General features: G+C 29.0%; 1 protein-coding gene across 1 annotated transcript in view; it reads right to left on the bottom strand.

Moving 5' to 3' along the window:
• Nucleotides 1–19384: 19384 nt before the first annotated feature.
• Nucleotides 19385–20297, bottom strand: part of LOC123294174 — a 185840-nt gene continuing 184927 nt past the window's right edge. The window contains exon 8 of the mRNA XM_044875283.1: nt 19385–19836. Within this exon, the coding sequence (XP_044731218.1) occupies nt 19385–19836 (452 nt within the window). The remainder of the gene's footprint in view (nt 19837–20297) is intronic.

Raw genomic sequence — 20297 nt, 5'->3', positions numbered from 1 at the left:
TACTTCACAAGTAGTATCGTTTGATCTCGTGAATGAAAAATATCATAATAGGCTAGATTTTTTGTTAGAAAGAATCTCACTTGATATGAAAAGCGTCCATATCGATGATCCGATTCATTTTCGGGATAAATGTCTGTTTATAAAACTCGATAGACTTACATGAGGTTGGTACGGAAATGCTGAGCTTTAATAAAGTTGACGTTTGTTTGACCTTGAAAATGGATTAACCTCTAATTTTTTTATTCCCCCTTAAACAAAATTGAGAAAAACGCAAAAAAAATTTTGTTTTGGAATTTGATGAAACTCGGTGGATGGGGTAATTTTGATCCAAAAAGTATCCAAAAATCAGGTTAATTTAATGATTGGATGCAGAGTTTCTGAGATATCGCAATATTTGGATCAATATTTAGTAACAAACTTGGGACTAAACTTAGTATATATATCTCGATATATTTCAAGGCCTTTCTCAAAGTCAGGCTCTGTTTCAACTCAATTGTCAGGAACTTTATTTTTATAATTAAATTAATATATTTATTTAAAAATTTAATATACACTAAAATATAATAATGCGCACAAAATTAAAAGTTACCTACTTATTTATCATTTACTTATTCAAAGTTAAATTACGATTTGATTGATAAACATTGTTAGTTTATAAAACAAAAATATAACGTAAAATATTACTCACAATCTATCGTCAGTTTACAATCTTACTAGATTTATTTTAAACTAACGATACAGTCATCCGGTGACATATACATGTTGTATAAATCTAACTTCGTACAACTCTCACAAGTAAGATGTTGAAATGAGACTCATATAACCTCTCTTTATAAGTTCCATGGTCAATTAAAGCGAGATCAGACAATGATTAGATGAATGTGACGTAGTTCACATAAATTTTTAGCCAGAGCTTCTTCTCTCGGTCACCATTGTGGCGATTGAAGGGGCTTATTTAATAAATATCAAAAATTGTTAAAGTACAGCAAAAGATGTTACAAAATTCGGCTAATAAAGGAAAATGAAAGAAACCAACTCACATGTTGCTAATATCACAGGCAGTGTGTTTCTTAGGTGTCAAATATTAGTAACATTTCAAAATTTATTGATACTTGTGGCCGGCAGCATTGTGCCATTTATAGCAAGCTCGTCGGCTTCACAATTTCCTGGAATGTCTCTGTGTCCCAGTGTTCAATGGTGGATCTGAGGTTATAGATCGTTAGGGGGGCATGTAAATAACTTAAAAAAAATTAAGAGAATTTTTCGTTCCGCTGTTTTTGAGAAAATCCAAAAAAATTTTGGAATGCGTTTTTCTCGGAATCTATTGGTTTAGGGGAAAAGTTTTTCAAATAAAAAAATGTAGAGGACATTGTCAACTACACTTTTATGTCATTGGAGCAACGTCATACGAGTTAAATTACAAAAAGTAGGTGGCGCTAAAGTATCAAAAAAAGGGTTTTTCACGATTTTCATTAAGAAAAAATGATTTTTTTGTAAAAGTGTATAAGAAAGTTGTTTGACTCAAAATTAGCTTCAACTTTTATTTAAACAATTTTTTTGTAAAATTTACCGTTTTTGAAATACAGCTTGCTGAAGAGTACACATCGGACATTTTATGCCGTGCTGTGTTTGAGATTTTTGTAGAATTTAAAATTGAATTGATTGTTCGAAAATACTTTCAACTGCAGTAAATTGCAGCATACGTCTCGTGGCACTTGATGTGAACAACGATTGTTTTGCTTTCATCCTTGAGTAATTTTTCGATTGTTAAATCATCTCTGATTATGCTAGCTCTTATTAATTTTTCCCGACTTTTTGAATCCACAGTTCTTTTTTCACCCACTTCACCAACTTTCAACAGTTCTATTACACACGAAACAGATATTCATTTTTGAAGAGAAGACTCTCCTTTACTCTCCCAAACTCACATAGGAACTGAAAAATGTACTATTCATAGACAGTTAGGCAGATGTTAGAAACCGGTCCTTTGTTCGTACTATGCCGACTCGCCCGGCGAAAGTGACAAAAGAACCGTTAACTACGGTGCGTTGCATTTTTGGCCTATAGCTCGGAAACGGTAAGTTTTTCATAAAAATTGTTTAAATAAAAGTTGAAGCTAATTTTGAGTCAAACAACTTTCTCATTTACACTTTTACAAAATAATCATTTTTTCTTAATGAAAAAATTTTTTTGATACTTTAGCGCCACCTACTTTTTGTAATTTAACTCATCCCAAAACTGTCTGGAGGGGATTATACTGAGAACCTGTTCCCGAAGTTAGGAGAGGGTAAAACGTAGTCAACGGATCTTGGACGTGAACTCTTATAATACTCACCAGGGTTATTTGTTTAAAACAAGAATTACATACATTCCCAAGACGAGAAATTCGAGTTTGAAAAGTTACTTATCTGCTTGAATAGAAAAAGCTCTGGGGTTTAATAAATAAAAGACATATTTTTTGTTGACATTTACAAACTTTCGTCAGTTAATTTTTATTTTTTAAATTTAGTTTTTTTTTTGGTTTTTTTTTTATTGTACTAATTTTAACATCTTATATTATTTATAAACGAACATAATAATACAAATTTTACAAACATTAAATTACGTAGTAAATTCCAAAATGTGCATATTAATAATAATAATAATAATAATTATCATAATTAATAATTGTTTAATAATAATTATAATTGAGTTTTTTTATTTTATAAATTTTTTTATAATAATAATTAAATTATAAACAATAATTTAATGTAATTTTTTTTTTAATCATAACTTATTTTAGTTATTTATTGGCCCTGAATAAGATTTTTATAAAATTTTACAAAAAAAATGCACGTAGGTATTTTTAAAAATAATGAAAATTATAAAATAGTATTTTATCCGGTCAAATTAAATAAAAAAAGTATTAGTGAAGGTGGAAAAATTTGGATCCGCCTGAAATTCGGTTGGATTGTTCAAAACACCATCATAAATGAAATTTAAAATGTCCTCATCGATCCGAGACCTGGGTTTTTCGTGATTTTCAGAAAAAACGGTAACGCTAAACATAAAATTAGCTCAGGCGAAAATTGTAGATCAGATAATTAAATTAAAAAATGTCTCAATACTTTTTTTTCTTAAGAGCCACCGTTTCTGAGATATAACGATTCAAAAAGTTGGAAGTTTATCTGACCTACAATTTTTGCCTGAACTAATTTTATGATAAAACTTACCGTTTCGCTGAAAATCGCGAAAACCTCGTTTTTGTGACTTTTAACCCCGCGTAAATTTCGTTCCACATCTCGAGTCGATGAGGACTTTAGATTTCATTTATGAGGTTGTTTTGATCAATCCTACCAAATTTCAGTTGGGTGCGAATTCTTGTACCTTCGCATGTTTAAATTGGCCGGATAATATAGGAACATAGGAATTGTACACTTAAGAAAATTTATTTTCATATTAGACGAGTCGTTCAAGTCAAGTAAGAATATGTTTCCGGTTGAAAATATCATTCTAATGTTTGTTACTAGCGATAAAACTATTTCCCGAAGATATTTAATCACTTTCAAAATATGTTACATTTGACATATAATGTCTACATGTCAGAATGAAGTAATTAATTCTCCTAAAATATTTTTGTGTTATGAGTCTCAAATTTTAACTCTTTTAACTAAATGCTTTCAGTGTTTAGTGTGTGGAATATTTTCCAAATTTCATTGTAATCGTAACTTTGGATAATTTTAAATTTTGAAAAGAGTCATGTGTTCAAAATTTTAAATTTTTGTCCAATCATACACAATGGCGGGGAAAAAATATTACACTTTAACCGGAAACCATTTTCTTTACTATATTTCCAATATCCGTCTACAAGAAAAGGTTTTTCCAAGCGGAAATTTTTCTTAAGAGTATTTCAATATGCTCACTTCAAAATAATGCAAATCCTATTCAATTTTAGTATTACATTTCCCAAAAATATTTTTAGGGATATGTTTTGTGAAAAATTAATAATTATAATAAAATTTTGATGTTTTTCCTAATTTTTGTATAATCAATAAGCGTCGTTTTCATCTTTGGTATTTTTATTTTTACATTGAAATTAATGTAATTTTTTAAAATGATCTTACAAAAAAATTGTAAAATTTTCATTCGGCGATTTTATAAAAATAAGGCCAAAAATTAAGGGTATTTTTTTTCATTGAAGAAGGTTTTATATAGCTTTACAATTTAGATAGTCCATTTTCATTGTTTTAATCAGAGTAAAAGCCTAATTTTGATAGTAAAATTCCTAATATTTCTATAATTTAAACATGAAAATAAGAGGGGAATATTTTAAAAGACTACCATAGAGCCAGCCAAAAAAAGGATTTTTTTTTGTTTCTTGCAAATTAATATAATTTATCAATTATATTAAGCAATTTAAGAGAGGAATGTCTTATCGGTCAAATTTTTATTTTTAAACCTTCCGAATATAAATACAGTGCAACCTTAATATAACGAACCTCAATATAACGAATTCCTCGATTTAACAAATTTTTCGCAATCCCCTTGAATTGTCCATAAGAGTCAATATAAAATATACCTCTACATTACGAATATTTTTTGCGAACAGCCTCTTTATAACGAATTTTCAACTACATAAAAAATTTAAATACCTCTAAATAACGAAATTCGTCAATTCAAAACCTTTATATAACGTATAAAGTCCCACCAATATATGACAGTTAGTATACTCCATAGTATGTAATTCATGTCACGAGAGGTTCCGACACTTTTTTCCTCTTTATAACGAATTTTAGACCAACTTAACCTCAATATAACAAACCTCAGTTTAACGAATTACTTGATATAACGAATATTTACTGGTTCCCTTCAGATTCGTTATATCGAGGTTGCACTGTACAAGGTGTTCTATAATTGACTGCAGAACTATTGACTTCCGAAATAAGCTTATAAAGACGAGCGAAAAAGTTACTTACCAAATTTCGATCTCAGGCCTTATTTTCGAGATATATAACCAAATCAATTAATAAATTTATGCAATGACAGTGTACAAAAATAAAGATGTCTTTATCGTTGCATTTATCATATTATTTATTTCACTCTTTTTAATTTTTACTAAACTCCACCCCGTCACGATAAAGTCATTCTTCTATTTCTAAGTGCTCTGTCATTGAATAAAGTTATTAATTGATTTGATAAATTATCTCCGAAATTAGGCCTCAGATCTAAATTTGGTTAGGAGCTTTTTCGTTTGTCTTTATAAGCTTATGTAGGAAGTCAAGAGTTCTGCAGTCAATTATAGTACACCTTGTATATACAGTGTGTCTATTTAAGTTGGCTACATATGGAAAACTTGTTTATTAGAACACTCCCATCGTTAGCAATTCATTCCTAAACAGTTATCTTCAGTTCGTTTTTGTCTCAACGTATCCCCTTTCCGGTTCCATACATGTAATTGTTCTTTTACAAAATTGTTTAAATACACTCGGGAGTGATTTCTGGAACCGCTTCCCTTATTATCTATTCAAAATAAATTCGAAGTCAAAAGTGAATATCTGAATGTTAATATTTTCGAAATAGAATAACTTTTGTTCGTAAACCTTGTAATAAAAAACGTTGCCATATGTAGCCAAATTAAGTAGACACCTTGTATATTATGTGTTACTCCCATTCGAGGAGAATTGATTCTTTTGTGCACCGTATCAGGTTTGCTTCGTGATATCAGTTGAAAAATTAAGGACCCATGATTCACGTGGCTTGACCGACCGGTTTTACAATGTTATTGGGAATTCCGAATATTTCAAGTCATTATTTAAAGTATATTTTTCATTTTTGAAAAATTGTTGGTTTTTTTAAATTGGGTAAATTACATTAACATTACCTAAATAATCTCATTTAAATGTATGATTCATATTTTTATGTTAGTAAACAAATAATAATTCTTATCAGAACGATATTTATAAAAAAAATGTACAACGACACTTGGAATTTCATTATTAACTGCGAAGTTTTTTTTTTTCATAAATTATGCGCCGTGCCTACTACCACGCCGCTGTCGAGTTCAACTGTATCTCGCCTTCGTAGTAAAAAATTCCTCGATTTGTATCATCTCAAATGAATGGCAAGATTGACCAGACTATAGAATGTCTTGGAAAGAGTTGAAGGTTGCCTCTACAGGTCTCAGCACTTTCAAGCTTCACGTAGAAGAAATTTGTGAATTTGGCATAATTATGCCTTTTTGGTTCATAAAAACGAGAAATTTCTCAGGAATGATGTTGTAAAGAGCTAGGCGGTATTAATATTAATTGCGAGACAAATTTCTTAGATAAAAGAGTCTTTCTTGATTCACAAAACCCGAAAATTATTAAGTCCACGATTGTCGTACTCCGACTACTGTGGGAGCTGTTAAAATGAGAAAGAAGGGAAGCAATAATCCAATTCTTCGTTATAAGTCAGCTATAATAAGGCTGACTTATTTAGTTTTCAGTGTGACGCTGGGCCTAACTATTTTTTGAAGACTTTTATCAAGCCTTGGCAGTTTTCAAGTGAGTATTATTTGTTCAATAAGGCATGTAGCAGCTTAGTACCAAAATTGGAACGGTAGTAAATTAGTTAATTTGGTAAAATTGTTAAAATATTAATCAGAAGTGGTAGTAGATACGCTTTTTAAAAAAAAATTCATGAAATAAATACATAATAAAAATATTTTGAATATTAACCACATTCAAATGAACTTTGATTAAGTACATTTTTGTTTACCACAAGTCATATGATAATGACTTTGTTTACTTATTTTATCGAATTAAAAATTTGAGACATTTCAGCTAATTGATTACCTTCACCCATAAAGGAAGCAATTACGCGTGACCAAAAGAAGTTGACATTTTATTTAATTAGGTATTATTTTTAATTTTAGGCGTAGCGTCATGTTCGTGACTTCGTCATATTCGTGATTTTAGAAACGATAATAAATGGAATTAAAATGGATGATGTTTTAGCCAAACTACCAAAAGTGATTTCGAATTATTACATGAAGTACCAAAAAGCCCAATTAAATATACGAATCAAAGAATGGGTGGCAACTTTTTATGCGAGCGTCAATATTAAATATGCATGTGTATATACTCAGGCTATGCAAAGGCTCGTATAAAAAGCAAAAGGAATCAAAGCGAACGATTTTTTCACTTTTTCAAGTAGTGGCGGAAAAATCTATATTCTGTATAGAAAAAACATGTATAAAATGGTTTCTTCTAAAATTAAATACTCCAAAAACTCAAAGTGAGAAACTGTTGTTTGTATTAGAAAAACATTTTTTTTAAAATACGTCTTCGCCTATTTAGACCTCCATAATGCGTCCTAATTTTTTCTCAACGTTCTATTTATTCTCTGAAAGCCTTCAGTAACACCGCCGTTTGAGCGCCATTTTTCCACAAACGTAAATTTTATTACAATCTAAAAAGTTTTACAGGAAATCATTTGGGGATGTTGAATTCGAACAGCCTTGAGTGCTGCACTATAATATTTGCTTATTATCTTACAAGTGGTCTTAAAAGTCTTATCTATTATATCGAATATGAAAAAAAAAAGATTGATAAAACTGTAGTATTTATTATTTTATTATAGTAAAAATGTCCTTCGAATTTCCATAAATTTCCATAGATTTAGTTGATTAGGCTATAAAAAGTATGGTCAATGTCTTGAAAGATTCCAGTGCGAAACTGTAAGGTTCAAATCAACTCTCCTCATCGGAAACATTTTAAGTAAGACATTCATCAAGGAGGTTTCAAAATTGTACGGTACTATTCTATGTGCGTGTTTTTTAGCTCAAAATAAGCAAAAAAGTTCAAATAGTTCCCGTTTTGTAGAATAAAGTTTTTTCTTGTCAAATCACTTCTGCTGGTCTTAAATAGATCATATTGGTAAACAGCTGCAACTGGTTGATAGACTAGTGGGCGGGGATGGGTCAACCCTTTCTTTGATAGCACAATGGACCTATAAAGTGACTCATCCAACGGTGAACCCTAAGTGTTCGCATATCCCACTTTGATTAACCCTGCCATATGTCAAAAAATAAAATTAAAGCGCTTTCTCCCATGACAAAAAAAATTAACACTCACAGAATCACTTACATGAAGTACTGATAAAACTGATTCCTTACTCAAGTAGCGTTTATTACTAACTAATAGCTTTTTATCACGTGCCAAACATGTAACAATATATTCAGTTGTTATTTCAAAGCCTCTTAAACAATGGCTGATTTTGCACTTGATTTACAACTGTTTAAAAAAATAAATCTTTAACTTTCTGTACCTCGATAATTAACTCTTTTTGGACAAATGATTATATGACATATGAGAACAGGCATCTAAGATAGTGCCTTGCAATTTTGAAACATTCTGTATAGTATTTGTAATAAATTTCAAATGAATGGTCATCATACTTTTCTTCTGTGAAAGTTATCGGAAATGACCCCTTGGAATTAGGAATGTAATTAACCAACATGTTTTTTGGCCGGTTACATAAATAGCCTAAAATTAAGGCATGTTATTAAAGCCAATTTTTTGCTTTTTTTTTGGGTAATACCGTGGTCAAAAATAGTACATGCAAATTGTAATTATTTCATGTTCGTTTGTGCAATTCGAAATAAGGTTGTTACTTATAAATAATCTAGTATCGTTTATTCTAAGCATTTTTTTTGGCATAATATACAATAATTTACACTATTTTTGTCCTCAACAATACCAGTGATAATTCCCCTCTTATGGAGTGCGTTCAGAAATCAATCCAGCATAGCTGAATTAACTAGAAATGTTGCAAGCGGATTGACAAAAACCGCGCCACTACATTAACCTATACTGATCCGAATGCTGGATTGAATTTCAAAACACATTTTTGATTTGTTTAATTTTACAACTCTGATTTCTACGATTCTAAATAAAAGATAAAAAGGTGTTCTATTTGCAAATTGATAGTAAAAAAGTACTATAATACTTTTAGAGATGAACACGGTTTTTAATGATGATTAAATGTTAATATTATTATTTATTATATTAAAATGATTTATCATGTTTTTTTTTTAAGTTAATTATTTTAAGTAGTTTTGTAATCACTATTTGTTTTTGTTATTTTTATGAAAATTATTTTTATACCTTATTCAGGAAAAATGATTCTTAAACATAGTATAGATAATTTTATTATTTTTTTAAATATAAATATTATTTGTTTTTTATTTATCATAAATGGAAGATTTTTGTAATAATTATAATGCAAAAGCAAATATACAAGTATTTTGAGAAAGTATTTTTTTTTTGTTGATATAATTACAAAATTTAATGTCAAGCTAATTTAAAAAATTTGATTACTAAAAATATTAATCTTAAATTAAAATTATCACATTCTTAATTTTATTGATTTTGTTGCTAAAAATTGTGCTTAGCTTAGTTTCAACTCATTATTGATAACTGGAAGTTTCAATTCGACAACTGGTGATAGTAATTCGTACTAATTAAAATGAGAAGAAGACCCGAATTCAGTAGTTACAATTTCGACTACCAAATGGCAATACTTGCACTTAACATTTTTTAAGGTCAATGAAAATATTCAAATTCAAATCAGATAAATCCCGCCAACTGGCGATAAAAATTTGTAGGTACTATTAAACAGGAAGTGGGCCACTTTTTCAGTAATTCCAATTTAGACCACTTGATTACATGCCATTTATCAATAATAGAATAAAAATATCTGTTAATCTAGAATTTTGGTGTCTTTACTAAATCCGCATTTTTTTTAAATTACAAAAAAATTGATAGGCAGTCATAGGGACTGCCAAAAAAACGAAAACTAAGAACTTTGGAATAACTGTGTTTTTTTCCTTCCTAAAAAAACCATGATCCAAACCATGGTCACCATCAAACAAAAATTTTTATCCCTTACTGAAAAACTAATATAGGTAATAAAATGCTTTACTACACTAATTTTCTTGTAAAGAGGAACGTTCTGCCTGATGGATTGAAGTCATAAAAGAAGTCACTATAGTACAAGCCACTTGTTTTTCATATTATGGCTGGTCGTTATATATACAGGGTCTCTTTTTTAAGTTGACATATGCTTAAAATTCGAAAAATAACTTTTATCGATAAAAATGCTTCAAGCGAAAAATGTTGGGTATGTAGAAGCACATCTTACGCAGACATTAAAGCTCACTCTACTCTATAACTGGTAATCGATAGATGAACACTTTAAATTAGAAAGTTGTTATTGATTAAAAAAATAACAGTTTTTGTTCGAAACATTTTTACACAAGCCGTACACAGCTTAGTCAAAAACGCACTGAATAGTTTTATCCAAAATTGTTTTTTCGTATAAAAATTGTTATTTCTTATAATTGTTTCGGCGAAATCTAGGCACTCTTCAAAAAAAATTCCAATAAATCCAATATAAGTGGTTTGTTTTTCTATAAAAACCATTTTTGTCGCACAAAAAGCTAGATTTTTGGTATCAATTACTGACTAAACTATTTGGATTACAAAGAACTGTTTCAGACAAAAAATGTTTGCGTATTTATAAAGAACAACTTCCTATTCCCTGGTTAAACAAGGTTTGGTGGTATAAAGTTTAAGTAGCTATGAAATATTTTTGAAAATAAATTATTACTTTTAGTGAATTAATATTTTTAGTATCGTATTTTTTTAAGCATAATAATAAAAAAAAATGTTTAAGAAGAAATTATAATAAATATTACTAATAAGAATATACTCTTTGGTGTAAGTAATTATGTACTTTGATTACGTGAATGTGTGGTTTTATTTTTTTTGCAAACATTTATTTATACGTTTTTTTTTTTGTTTGTTTTACTTTTTTTGGTGTAGTTTAATACGGATAGCATGCGTTTAAACATTTTGTTTTTTTCGTTAAATATGTACCCGGAAATTCCGAACAGGTTAAAAATGTTTTAAAAAAGAAAAACTTTACTAATAAAAATTACAAAAAACATTTAAAAATTACACAGCAATTATAACGCCACATATAATTTTTTATTATTTTTTTTGATCATTTATAAAACACATTTTTGTTGTATATAAATTTTTTTTAGTTTTATTAAAATTGTGTTTGGTAATATTTTTTTTCGTTTTATTGTGGAATATTATTTAAAAAGCTAAATTAATTGAGCGTAAAATTATTTGTTATTGAATTATTTCAACATAAAATGGTTTATTTGTGCTGAAATCAGTTGATTTTTGTAAAAATGCTTTAATCAAAAAACAGTTGGCACAATTTGTATTTACGAAGCAGGCAAAGCTCGAATGAAAGAAAAGATATTTGATAAGTGATTTTATGCAGCACTGCCATAGGTAGCCAATTTAGCAATTTTAACTTTAAATACAAAAAAATACTTCAATCAATTCTGTTAAAGAATGTTTATGCAAAATTTAAAGTAGATTGTACCAAGGAATCACGTTGTCCCATACAACCTTTGCCCCCGTTTTTCAGGCCCTTAGAAGTAGAGTTTTTAAAATTCCTTTCTTATTGGATGTCTACGTCATAGACAGAACACACGCTCCAAGTTTCAGATCTCTACGATCAGTGGTTTAGGTTGTGCGTTGATACGTCAGTCAGTAATTCAGGACTTATTAAAGAAAGATAGATTAAAGAAAAGTATATGCAATACACATTACATAAATGACAAACAATTGCCACCTTATTAAAAATGAACAAAGTTATATCATTTAAGTAATATGTATTACATAGATTATAAAAAATATCATAAGAGTACGTAGCTATCAAATTTGCTATCTAGGGAATCAACTTTGTTTTGCACGTAATAATTATTTCGTGTACTATTTTAGGTGGTGGGCTCTAAGAATTAGATAAAATAAATTCAAAATAAGTATAATTGATCAGGCTGCCGCTGACTGGATTTGAACCCGAAATCCCCACTGAGCCGGTTATCGAAACCAAAGACAAAGCGTCTATATGACAAGTCTTTGCGATCCTCCGCGGCAGTTAGCAGCTCACCAAGCGGATCGCGACCCACACTTTGGGAAACACTGATCTAAATATATAAAATTTCCAGCCAACAATTTTTGATCGGGACCAGTTTCCTGTGTAGAATATGCCCTACGTGATTATTTGCTACTCAAAATTATAATTTATAAATAACCTTTCATATTCATAATTTTAGTTTAAATAATCCATATTTTATCTTTTTATAAGGACTTTGGATATTGTTTCTAGAAAGGATTAATAGTATTTATAAAAGAATACTACTGATTTTTATTGTGCAAAGCATATTAATATCAATATCGTTTTTAAATATCTAAAAAAATACATTAAACATTAATCGAGGATATTATTTAAACCGTTGATTAAAAAAAAGATAATTCCTTATCAATTAAAAAATACATTGATTATAATTATATTTTTCTAATTTAAGTAGTACAGAGTGTCAATCACCAATAATGCTTAAGGGCACGAATCTACTGCGAAAAAATGTGGAAAAATTTTTTAGAACAAAAACATCTTGCGAACTAGCCGTCCGTCAAATTGTGGACACAGATTTATTAAAAAAATGAAAAAGTTAATATTTTTTTCTTTCTTGCTCCTTCTTCTTAAGGTAATTTAGTAATAACGAAGTCATTATGAGCCCGTGTATTTTTGCATATTTTTAATGAATTTTATTAACCCCCGAAGCAAAAAAGAGTTAAAGTTTTTAACTCTTATTAACCTTCGAACTCAAAAAAGATGTTATAAGTTGAACCGTTATAAGTTGATGAACCGCTAAACGGATGAACCGATATTGATTTTTTGTCTTTCTTTTAAAAGGTAATTTAATGGGAAGTGTTCTTAGGTATATTTCAAGTGCAAGTTTAGGATTCAATACCCGGGAAAATGAAAAAATTGGCGATGATCCTCAATATCGATTCAGTTTGGACAAGGCTTTAAGGAAAAAGGTTATTTAATGGAGAGTATGTAATGGATGTCCCCTAAAATGTGTGTCTTCCTGTAAGTATATTTTTTCACAATCAATATAAAAAAGTTTAAATTTAGAACAATAAATAAATAATATTGTATGTTTGTTTGTTAGTACATTTACCTATTTATACATGAGAATCAAATAAAAAAAATATTATACATTAAAAATAGAAAATAATTGTTTTTGTAAATAAAAAGTGTATTATAAGTTAATTAATTCAATTTATTTCATTTGTTTGACTTTTTAAAACAATTATTATTACTTCTAGCGAAAGTAAATACTGTGGATAGATATATGACAAAATGTCTCAGGTTTTAAATTTAAAATCCGAAAAGAAAAATTTCGCACAAATCTTGTGGAAATTGGGTGCCAGCTAAATTGTATTTTTGATATGGTGCAGTTCTAAGCATCCTGACTAATCTTATAAATGTGAAAGTAGCTCTAACTGTCTGCCTGTTATTTACCTTTTTACGCCTAAATCGCTCAACCAATTTTGATGATTTCCGACTTAAATTTAAATGGGACCTTGGAAAAAGACATAGGGTACTAGAGACATAGGAAACATAAAACTTGAAGGGAGTGAAATAGGAGATGAAAGTTGAGTGAATGGGAAATTATTTCTCAAGTTGGGGTTAAGTATTCACAGTATTATAGCTTATATATCAGAAAATAGGACATATGGAAGAGATATGGCGAACCTTTATACTGTCAAACTTGCAGGCCTAGGTAGATGATAATATGGTCATAATAACATGAACCAGCTTCTTCAATCAGTGCGTGGTATTCGAATTACATGTCCCAAAATTTTGTTATTGGCATATTTACTCTACTTATAACATTACTTGTCAATCTTTCTGTTTCAATTAATTTGAACTTTGTGATCGATATGGCGTAAATTATATATTGCTATGACTTCGGTACTGCTATATAACCTTAAAATAAAATTTCTTTTCTCTTGCATTTTCTGTCTATGTTGGCAACCTGTTCAAGAAAAAAGTAAAATATCTCGGAAAAAATAAATATAATTTAATTAATAACTCACGAAATCCGTTCTAAGTGAGCATTTACATCACGAAATGAGCAACTTTGCTAAGTTACAAGTCAGATATGTCTAGTTTTAGACAAAGAGCATAGGATAGAGGAGAAGCAGCCCATATGAGCTAATGTAAAATCGTAGTATACGAGTTTCAGCGCCTCTACCGAGTCAAACTTAATAGTTAATAGTCACTATTAAGTTAGTTTGATACCCGCAAAGGCCTACAAACTTAATAGTTGATCGCCTCAGACTCCAGATGTCACTTATAATTATACTTCTGCTTCTTGTCTATCCTATAGTCTTTGGTTTTAGAGATATCGTGATGAGTCAGTCAGCGACAGTGTTACCAACTCAGTGATTTTACCACTAAAACTAGTGGTTTTATTCTTCTTTTAGTAGGCAAATAATTTAATATTTGTATACCATTTATGCTATTTATTAAAAGTTTATAACGGTCTCTCGAAAAAACGTTCTGCAGACAGTACTGCCTGGTGGTTTTTAATGGTTTTCTATTGCCTGTTTAGTAGGCTTGAGAATTGAAAGTTGGCAGCATTGGTCAGAAAGTATAAATATATAGACATCATTTGAATTAACTTAGCTTTATGCTTAATTAACAGCTTTTAATGTTGAATATCTTGAGTTTTTTAAACCAAAACTTTATTTCAAAGTAATAAATTTCTTTTTTTTGATTATTGATTCGAAATAAGTATTTATTATCAATAATGCATTAATAAATTAATCGGTTTTGAAACTTGATAAATACTAATTATTAATTGTAAATAAATAAATTAAACCTATTATCAATAACCTTTTAAAAAAAAAGTATACTAAAGGTGTTTTGTTATTAAAGTATTTTGAATAATCCAAAATTTGTTTTTAAGAATAATATTTCGAGTATTCAATTAATTTTCAAGGTTATTGTTCCAAATTTTCACACAATTTTAATAAAATTAAAAAAAAACTTATACAACTGTTTGTCATTATGTTTTGTGCATATACTTAGTTGATATTTCCAAGAAAAATTTATTCGCAAATATAATTTTGACAATAATAATTTTTTCTTGAAAATTGAAACGTGCGTGGTACGTTGTTTTTTTTTTTTTTTTTTTTTATTTATTTCATTGATTTAATAATAATTCTAAACATTTAAATATATTTTTTTTTATACAAATTTATGCAATTAACTTTGTTGGCACAAACGTAGATTTTCGAACGTAAATTTAATTTTTTTTTTTTGGAAGAATCCATTATGTAATAAGCCTATTTTTTCCAGATAAATTAAATCCAAACAATTTTTTATTTATTTATTGAATTAGAGAATATTGAACATTTTATATAAATATACTTTCTAAGATTTAAATACCTTTTAAGTCCCCAGTACCTGGAGCAATTTTACAAGCGTTAGAATTTTTTTAATTAAAATTAGGAGTTACTTAATTTGCTTAGCCATTCACGAGAAGATAATGTAGCGTTTTTAGTCCGTTGAATTTTGGATCTGGGAAAGATTGCGATATTAATAGTTTGGCATCGAAATTTAAAATTATATTATACATTTTCTTCGATATTTGCATTGCCCAATCAGTACGATAAATCGATATTCTTCCTTGATATTCGATTACAGCCAAATATCATTACTTCGAATGAATAAATAAAACAATAAGTTCCAGAAAATTTCGAATATAACTCTCATTTAAAAAATTAGATATAATATCCTTGGAGCATTTCGGTGGTTTTTTAAAGAAGATGAAACAAGAGGTTCCTTTGATTATTTCTTTCTAATAATTTTTTTAATTTTTTCCAATGAAGTTTTTGGTAAAGATTTCTACTTAAATAAAAAATAGAGAGGTTGCATTAATGTTATTTTGCTCCAAATTCATATATAAATAATTAAGGAATCTGTTTTAAAATTAATAATTCTATTTTTTTTTAAAATTATTATTAAAAAATAGTCATATATTTGAATACAAAAACGACTTGTGATTGGTTGTGTGATATCTGTCTGATATTTGTTAAGGTTGGGAATCAATCGGAATCACTCTAAATTAACATTTTTCGGCTTGTTTCCATGTAAAATTATGTTAATAATGTTGAAAAACAAGTTAAGAAACAAACCATTTATTATTTTGCATGTTATTTTATCATTTATCCGTGAGATGGCGTTACTAAAGCGATATGTTGACGTCACTGGCGTTTGAATTTACAGTTTAAAATACCATTTTCAATTATAAAATTACATGAAAACTAACTAGTTAATCAATTTTTAGTAAATTTTCGAAATATTAAATAAAATTAAAAAACTTGAACCTTCTTTGTTCATTTACGGACCGCAAATTTGGTGAAAAAAAAGAAGTTGAAGAAGAAATCTTCACAAAAATTATGATCAAGAAAAATTAAAAAAATGATTCAAGTTTATTTCTGTTTAGTTCTGAGTAGTTTGATCTATTGTATTTTATTTTCTTCAAAAGTGTTCTGAGAGTTCCATAGTCAAATAAACATTAGGTACTTATAAGATTCAATCGTTTTTGCGCAGAACTTTTGATAATATCGCCGTGGACTTTATCTACCCTCAAAACAATACTCGCAGTTAGTCCTCACGAATTAGTCGAAAGGATAATTTCATCTTCACATTTTTCCTCCAAACTATGAGTAAATTGAGAGGCGTTCAAAATTTCTAAAGAACTTGAAAATTAGCTTAAATTTTCACCATCTACTCCAATTCAACGGACTTAGCTTGATAGCGTGCATGGCTAAATAATATTCAAACTTAATTTGAAAGATGGTTTAATGTATACATAATATTTTGCGATATTTTTTAGCGTAAGAGAAATGAATAATAAGCCTTTATATAATTTCAAGGCACGTTACACAAAATTGGTCAAAAATTCATTATTGTAAATATTTACGGTTTAATTATGTTTGTGATAAAAATTACTTTTTTTCAATTTTTGTTCAAATCAAAAACATATTTTTTTTTAATTTTTTCACAAAATTTTTTTTTTTACTTAAATTTATTTTTTGATTGTGTCGTATTTTTTCTTTTTATTACAAATTTATTTTTTTTTTATACAAATGGACTTGACTTTTTAATATCATGGTGTCTTTTACTCATTCTTAAAATCGAACAGTCTTAAAACCGATTCCATTATAACTGTTTAATAATATAATAAGCGTTTATCAAATATTTCGACACCATTTTTAATCCTGTCAAAGTGAACTAAGAACTATTGTTTTTTTTTAGTAATTTTAAACTAAATCTAAATTTCAACGAACAAAACTAACTTGTACACATTTTTTCTTCAAAAATTAAAAAATGTGGTACGTTTCTCTAAATTAAAGCTTGTATTTTAACAAAATCGTTTCATTTTTTTTAAATTTACAATTCTAACCTCTAAAATGGACCCAAAACTGCAATATTAATGTTACTTTTTGTTTAAAAATATATGTTTCTCTACAATTTTTGTTTACCTACCATATTTAAATTTTCTACATTTTACAACTGAAAATTTCGTAACTAAAAAATGATTTTCTCAAAATGGACATTACTAATTACAAATATTGGTGTTTAATTAATGGACCATACAATATTAAAATATAGGTTTTTTGTATGTTTTTTATTCTTTTTAGTGTAGTTTAATACTGTTTCTTTTTAAATTCAAAGTTATATTTTGTTATTTTATATCTTTTTTTACAGAATTGTTGTGCGCAAGGGTTTTTAGGTTGTGTTTAATTTATGTCTAATCGAGTAATCGTTTTATTTATAATTCTAAATTCTCTAGATATTCTTCATCTGCATTTACAGAAACAAATGCAGCCGATCCAAGTGGCCTAAGTCATTGGTCCAACTCATTTGGTTAACTTCTATTACTCAAAAAGTGCCCCATTTGCTTAGTTTTTTTGTGAAATTATAATGAAGGGTATATAACTATCTTTGGAATTATACATTAAATGAAGTTCCTAATAGACGAAGAAATAAAGCACCAAAAACGGCTCAGTTGAGGGCATCTACAAACTTTGTGAACAAAAGTGATGAGGAAGAAATGAAAAACTGGAAACTAAATATTTATGGAAATGAGTCGAATTTTGTTACTTGGAGGTTTTTGAGATCACTGAACTCGAAAATCACAACGAAAATGGACATTGAGGTACCTGGCGTCCTGCCTGGCGGGCAGTATAAACCTAGTCTCTTGTAATTTTACGAGAAATTGTATAATATTTCACGCCTGGGCGTCCCCATTTTCTCTGTCTTCGGAACCATTTACCTCGGGGCCAATTTCGTAATAATATTCGTGTTCGACGGCCCCGGAAATCTTCAAGTAACGTATTTCGACGAAATAAGTTAAATATTCTTGTAAAACTTCAAGAAACTTAGATGTATATTATACGCCTTGAATAATAATGTTCGTATACCATTGAGTAACCCTTGAGTATCAATTTACTATCCATATTTAGTTTCCAGTTTTTCTGTTTTTCCAGTTTTTCATTTCTCCCACATCACTTTTGTTCGCAAAGTTTGTAGACGACATCTCGAATCGAATGCAAAACACCTCATCCTGATCCGTGTTACTCTTCTCGAAATCGACAGTTCACTGGCTTATTTCTTCGACTATAATCAAATATTACAAAAACACTCCTAGCTGTAGAGTCAATACGATAGCGTGTCCAAGACACCAAGCTACTCTTGGCAATTCGTCTTCCTTTTACCGATAGACCCTGGCGTTGCAAAGGACTCCATTAGTAATGGCTGGAGTCGTTTCTATCATCTCATATAGGAATGGTACTTCAAAGTTTAAATTGATAGAGGCAGATGAGACAAGGTTTAGCAAAGTAATCGCCATTGATTGTCTATTTCGTTTTAGTAATTTGTACTGACTGCTAGAACATGATATTTGCTTCACTTGAACTACATGGTTTTGGAGCTGTTACTAATAGTAATCCGTATAAAAATGACTTATAAACAGATATTACGCGAGAGTGAAATATCGTACAGATTACTTAGTATGGAGCTATGAGTGGAATAAGTAGTAGGCTTTATTTTTCAGCATCTTGTACGCCTAATTTTTCAAAAAAGTGCCTGGTTGAATTGAACCCAGCTTAAGGCATTAAACGAAAGTTGCAACTTAAACGAAAGTTGCAATTCAAATTAATTTACTTGCTGTCTTGAAACAAAGATTTGTGTCGAACAATGTGTTTGGCTATATTCAATGAAGAAGGAAATAACTTTGCTACGATTCTGGAATTGTAGTTCAAGAACTATAAATAAAACAAACTCGACTTTGACAGGTAACAGGGATTTGTCTTTCTATTTCAAAAAATATTGTTTTATTTTTGTAATATTAAGAACATTACTACAATATTTTATCTATAATTTAATTTAAAAAATATAGAAGAGAAATTCTTTACAATACATGCAAATTTTCACATGATTTCGATTTAGAATCACGCGCCCATACCTTACCCAATAAACCTTTAACTTTTAAACTAGCCGATGTACGTGTACCACGATATTTTTTCGGTGAATTTTGTGGACTATCTGTATTTGCTGATGATGCTGTACCCCAACAGTAACCAATTGTCTTTGTAACATCTTCAACTTCACCATTTGGATTTGAACCACCGCCGCATGAGGTTAATGCTGATGTAATTGTAGTACCAACACGATTTGGTGATTTATTACGATTCTTTTTCGAACAACTGCGTTTACGAAATAAATCACGCGTTTTCTCGGGGTTTTCTAATTTCAATCGGATTTGTGTTAGTAAACCAACAAGTAGTTCATCCACATTATGATTGATACCAACTGATGTTTCAATAAATTTACAATCGTATTGTGTTGCTATTGCTTTTCCCTCTGTAAAACGTAATTTTATTTTATTATATGTCATAAATATATCGATTCTGGGTAATAGAGGATTTTAAGGGATTTTTATACTTTAGTAATTATTTATTATATTAGGTTCTTTCAAAAATTTGGTCCGTTTGTATGAGTTTACTTTAAACTGTAATGTCTCCGTATGAATACTTAGTCAATTTAATCGAAAAAGCGCCATTTGAATCAGTGCAGTGTTGCCAACTATAGAATGTATAGATAAAGAACACAATCTTATATGGCTGTTTGAATCAAAAAGGGTCCACAAAATAGCATTAAATAAAGGGACTAGAATAGCGCCAGTGTAGCAAAGGATATGCATATCATGGACAAAGGAAAAGAAGGGACGAAGTGTAATTGTATCAGAGAGTGAGAGAGTATTATACAAATGTATTATACAACTTTATACTCCGACCCCACTGGTAACAATGCTACACCAATGC

This window comes from Chrysoperla carnea, chromosome 1, assembly GCF_905475395.1.
Source record: "Chrysoperla carnea chromosome 1, inChrCarn1.1, whole genome shotgun sequence".
NCBI classification, from domain to species: Eukaryota; Metazoa; Arthropoda; class Insecta; order Neuroptera; family Chrysopidae; genus Chrysoperla; species Chrysoperla carnea.
Note: the sequence above shows the minus strand (reverse complement) of the source record. Positions and strands in the feature narration are given on the sequence as shown.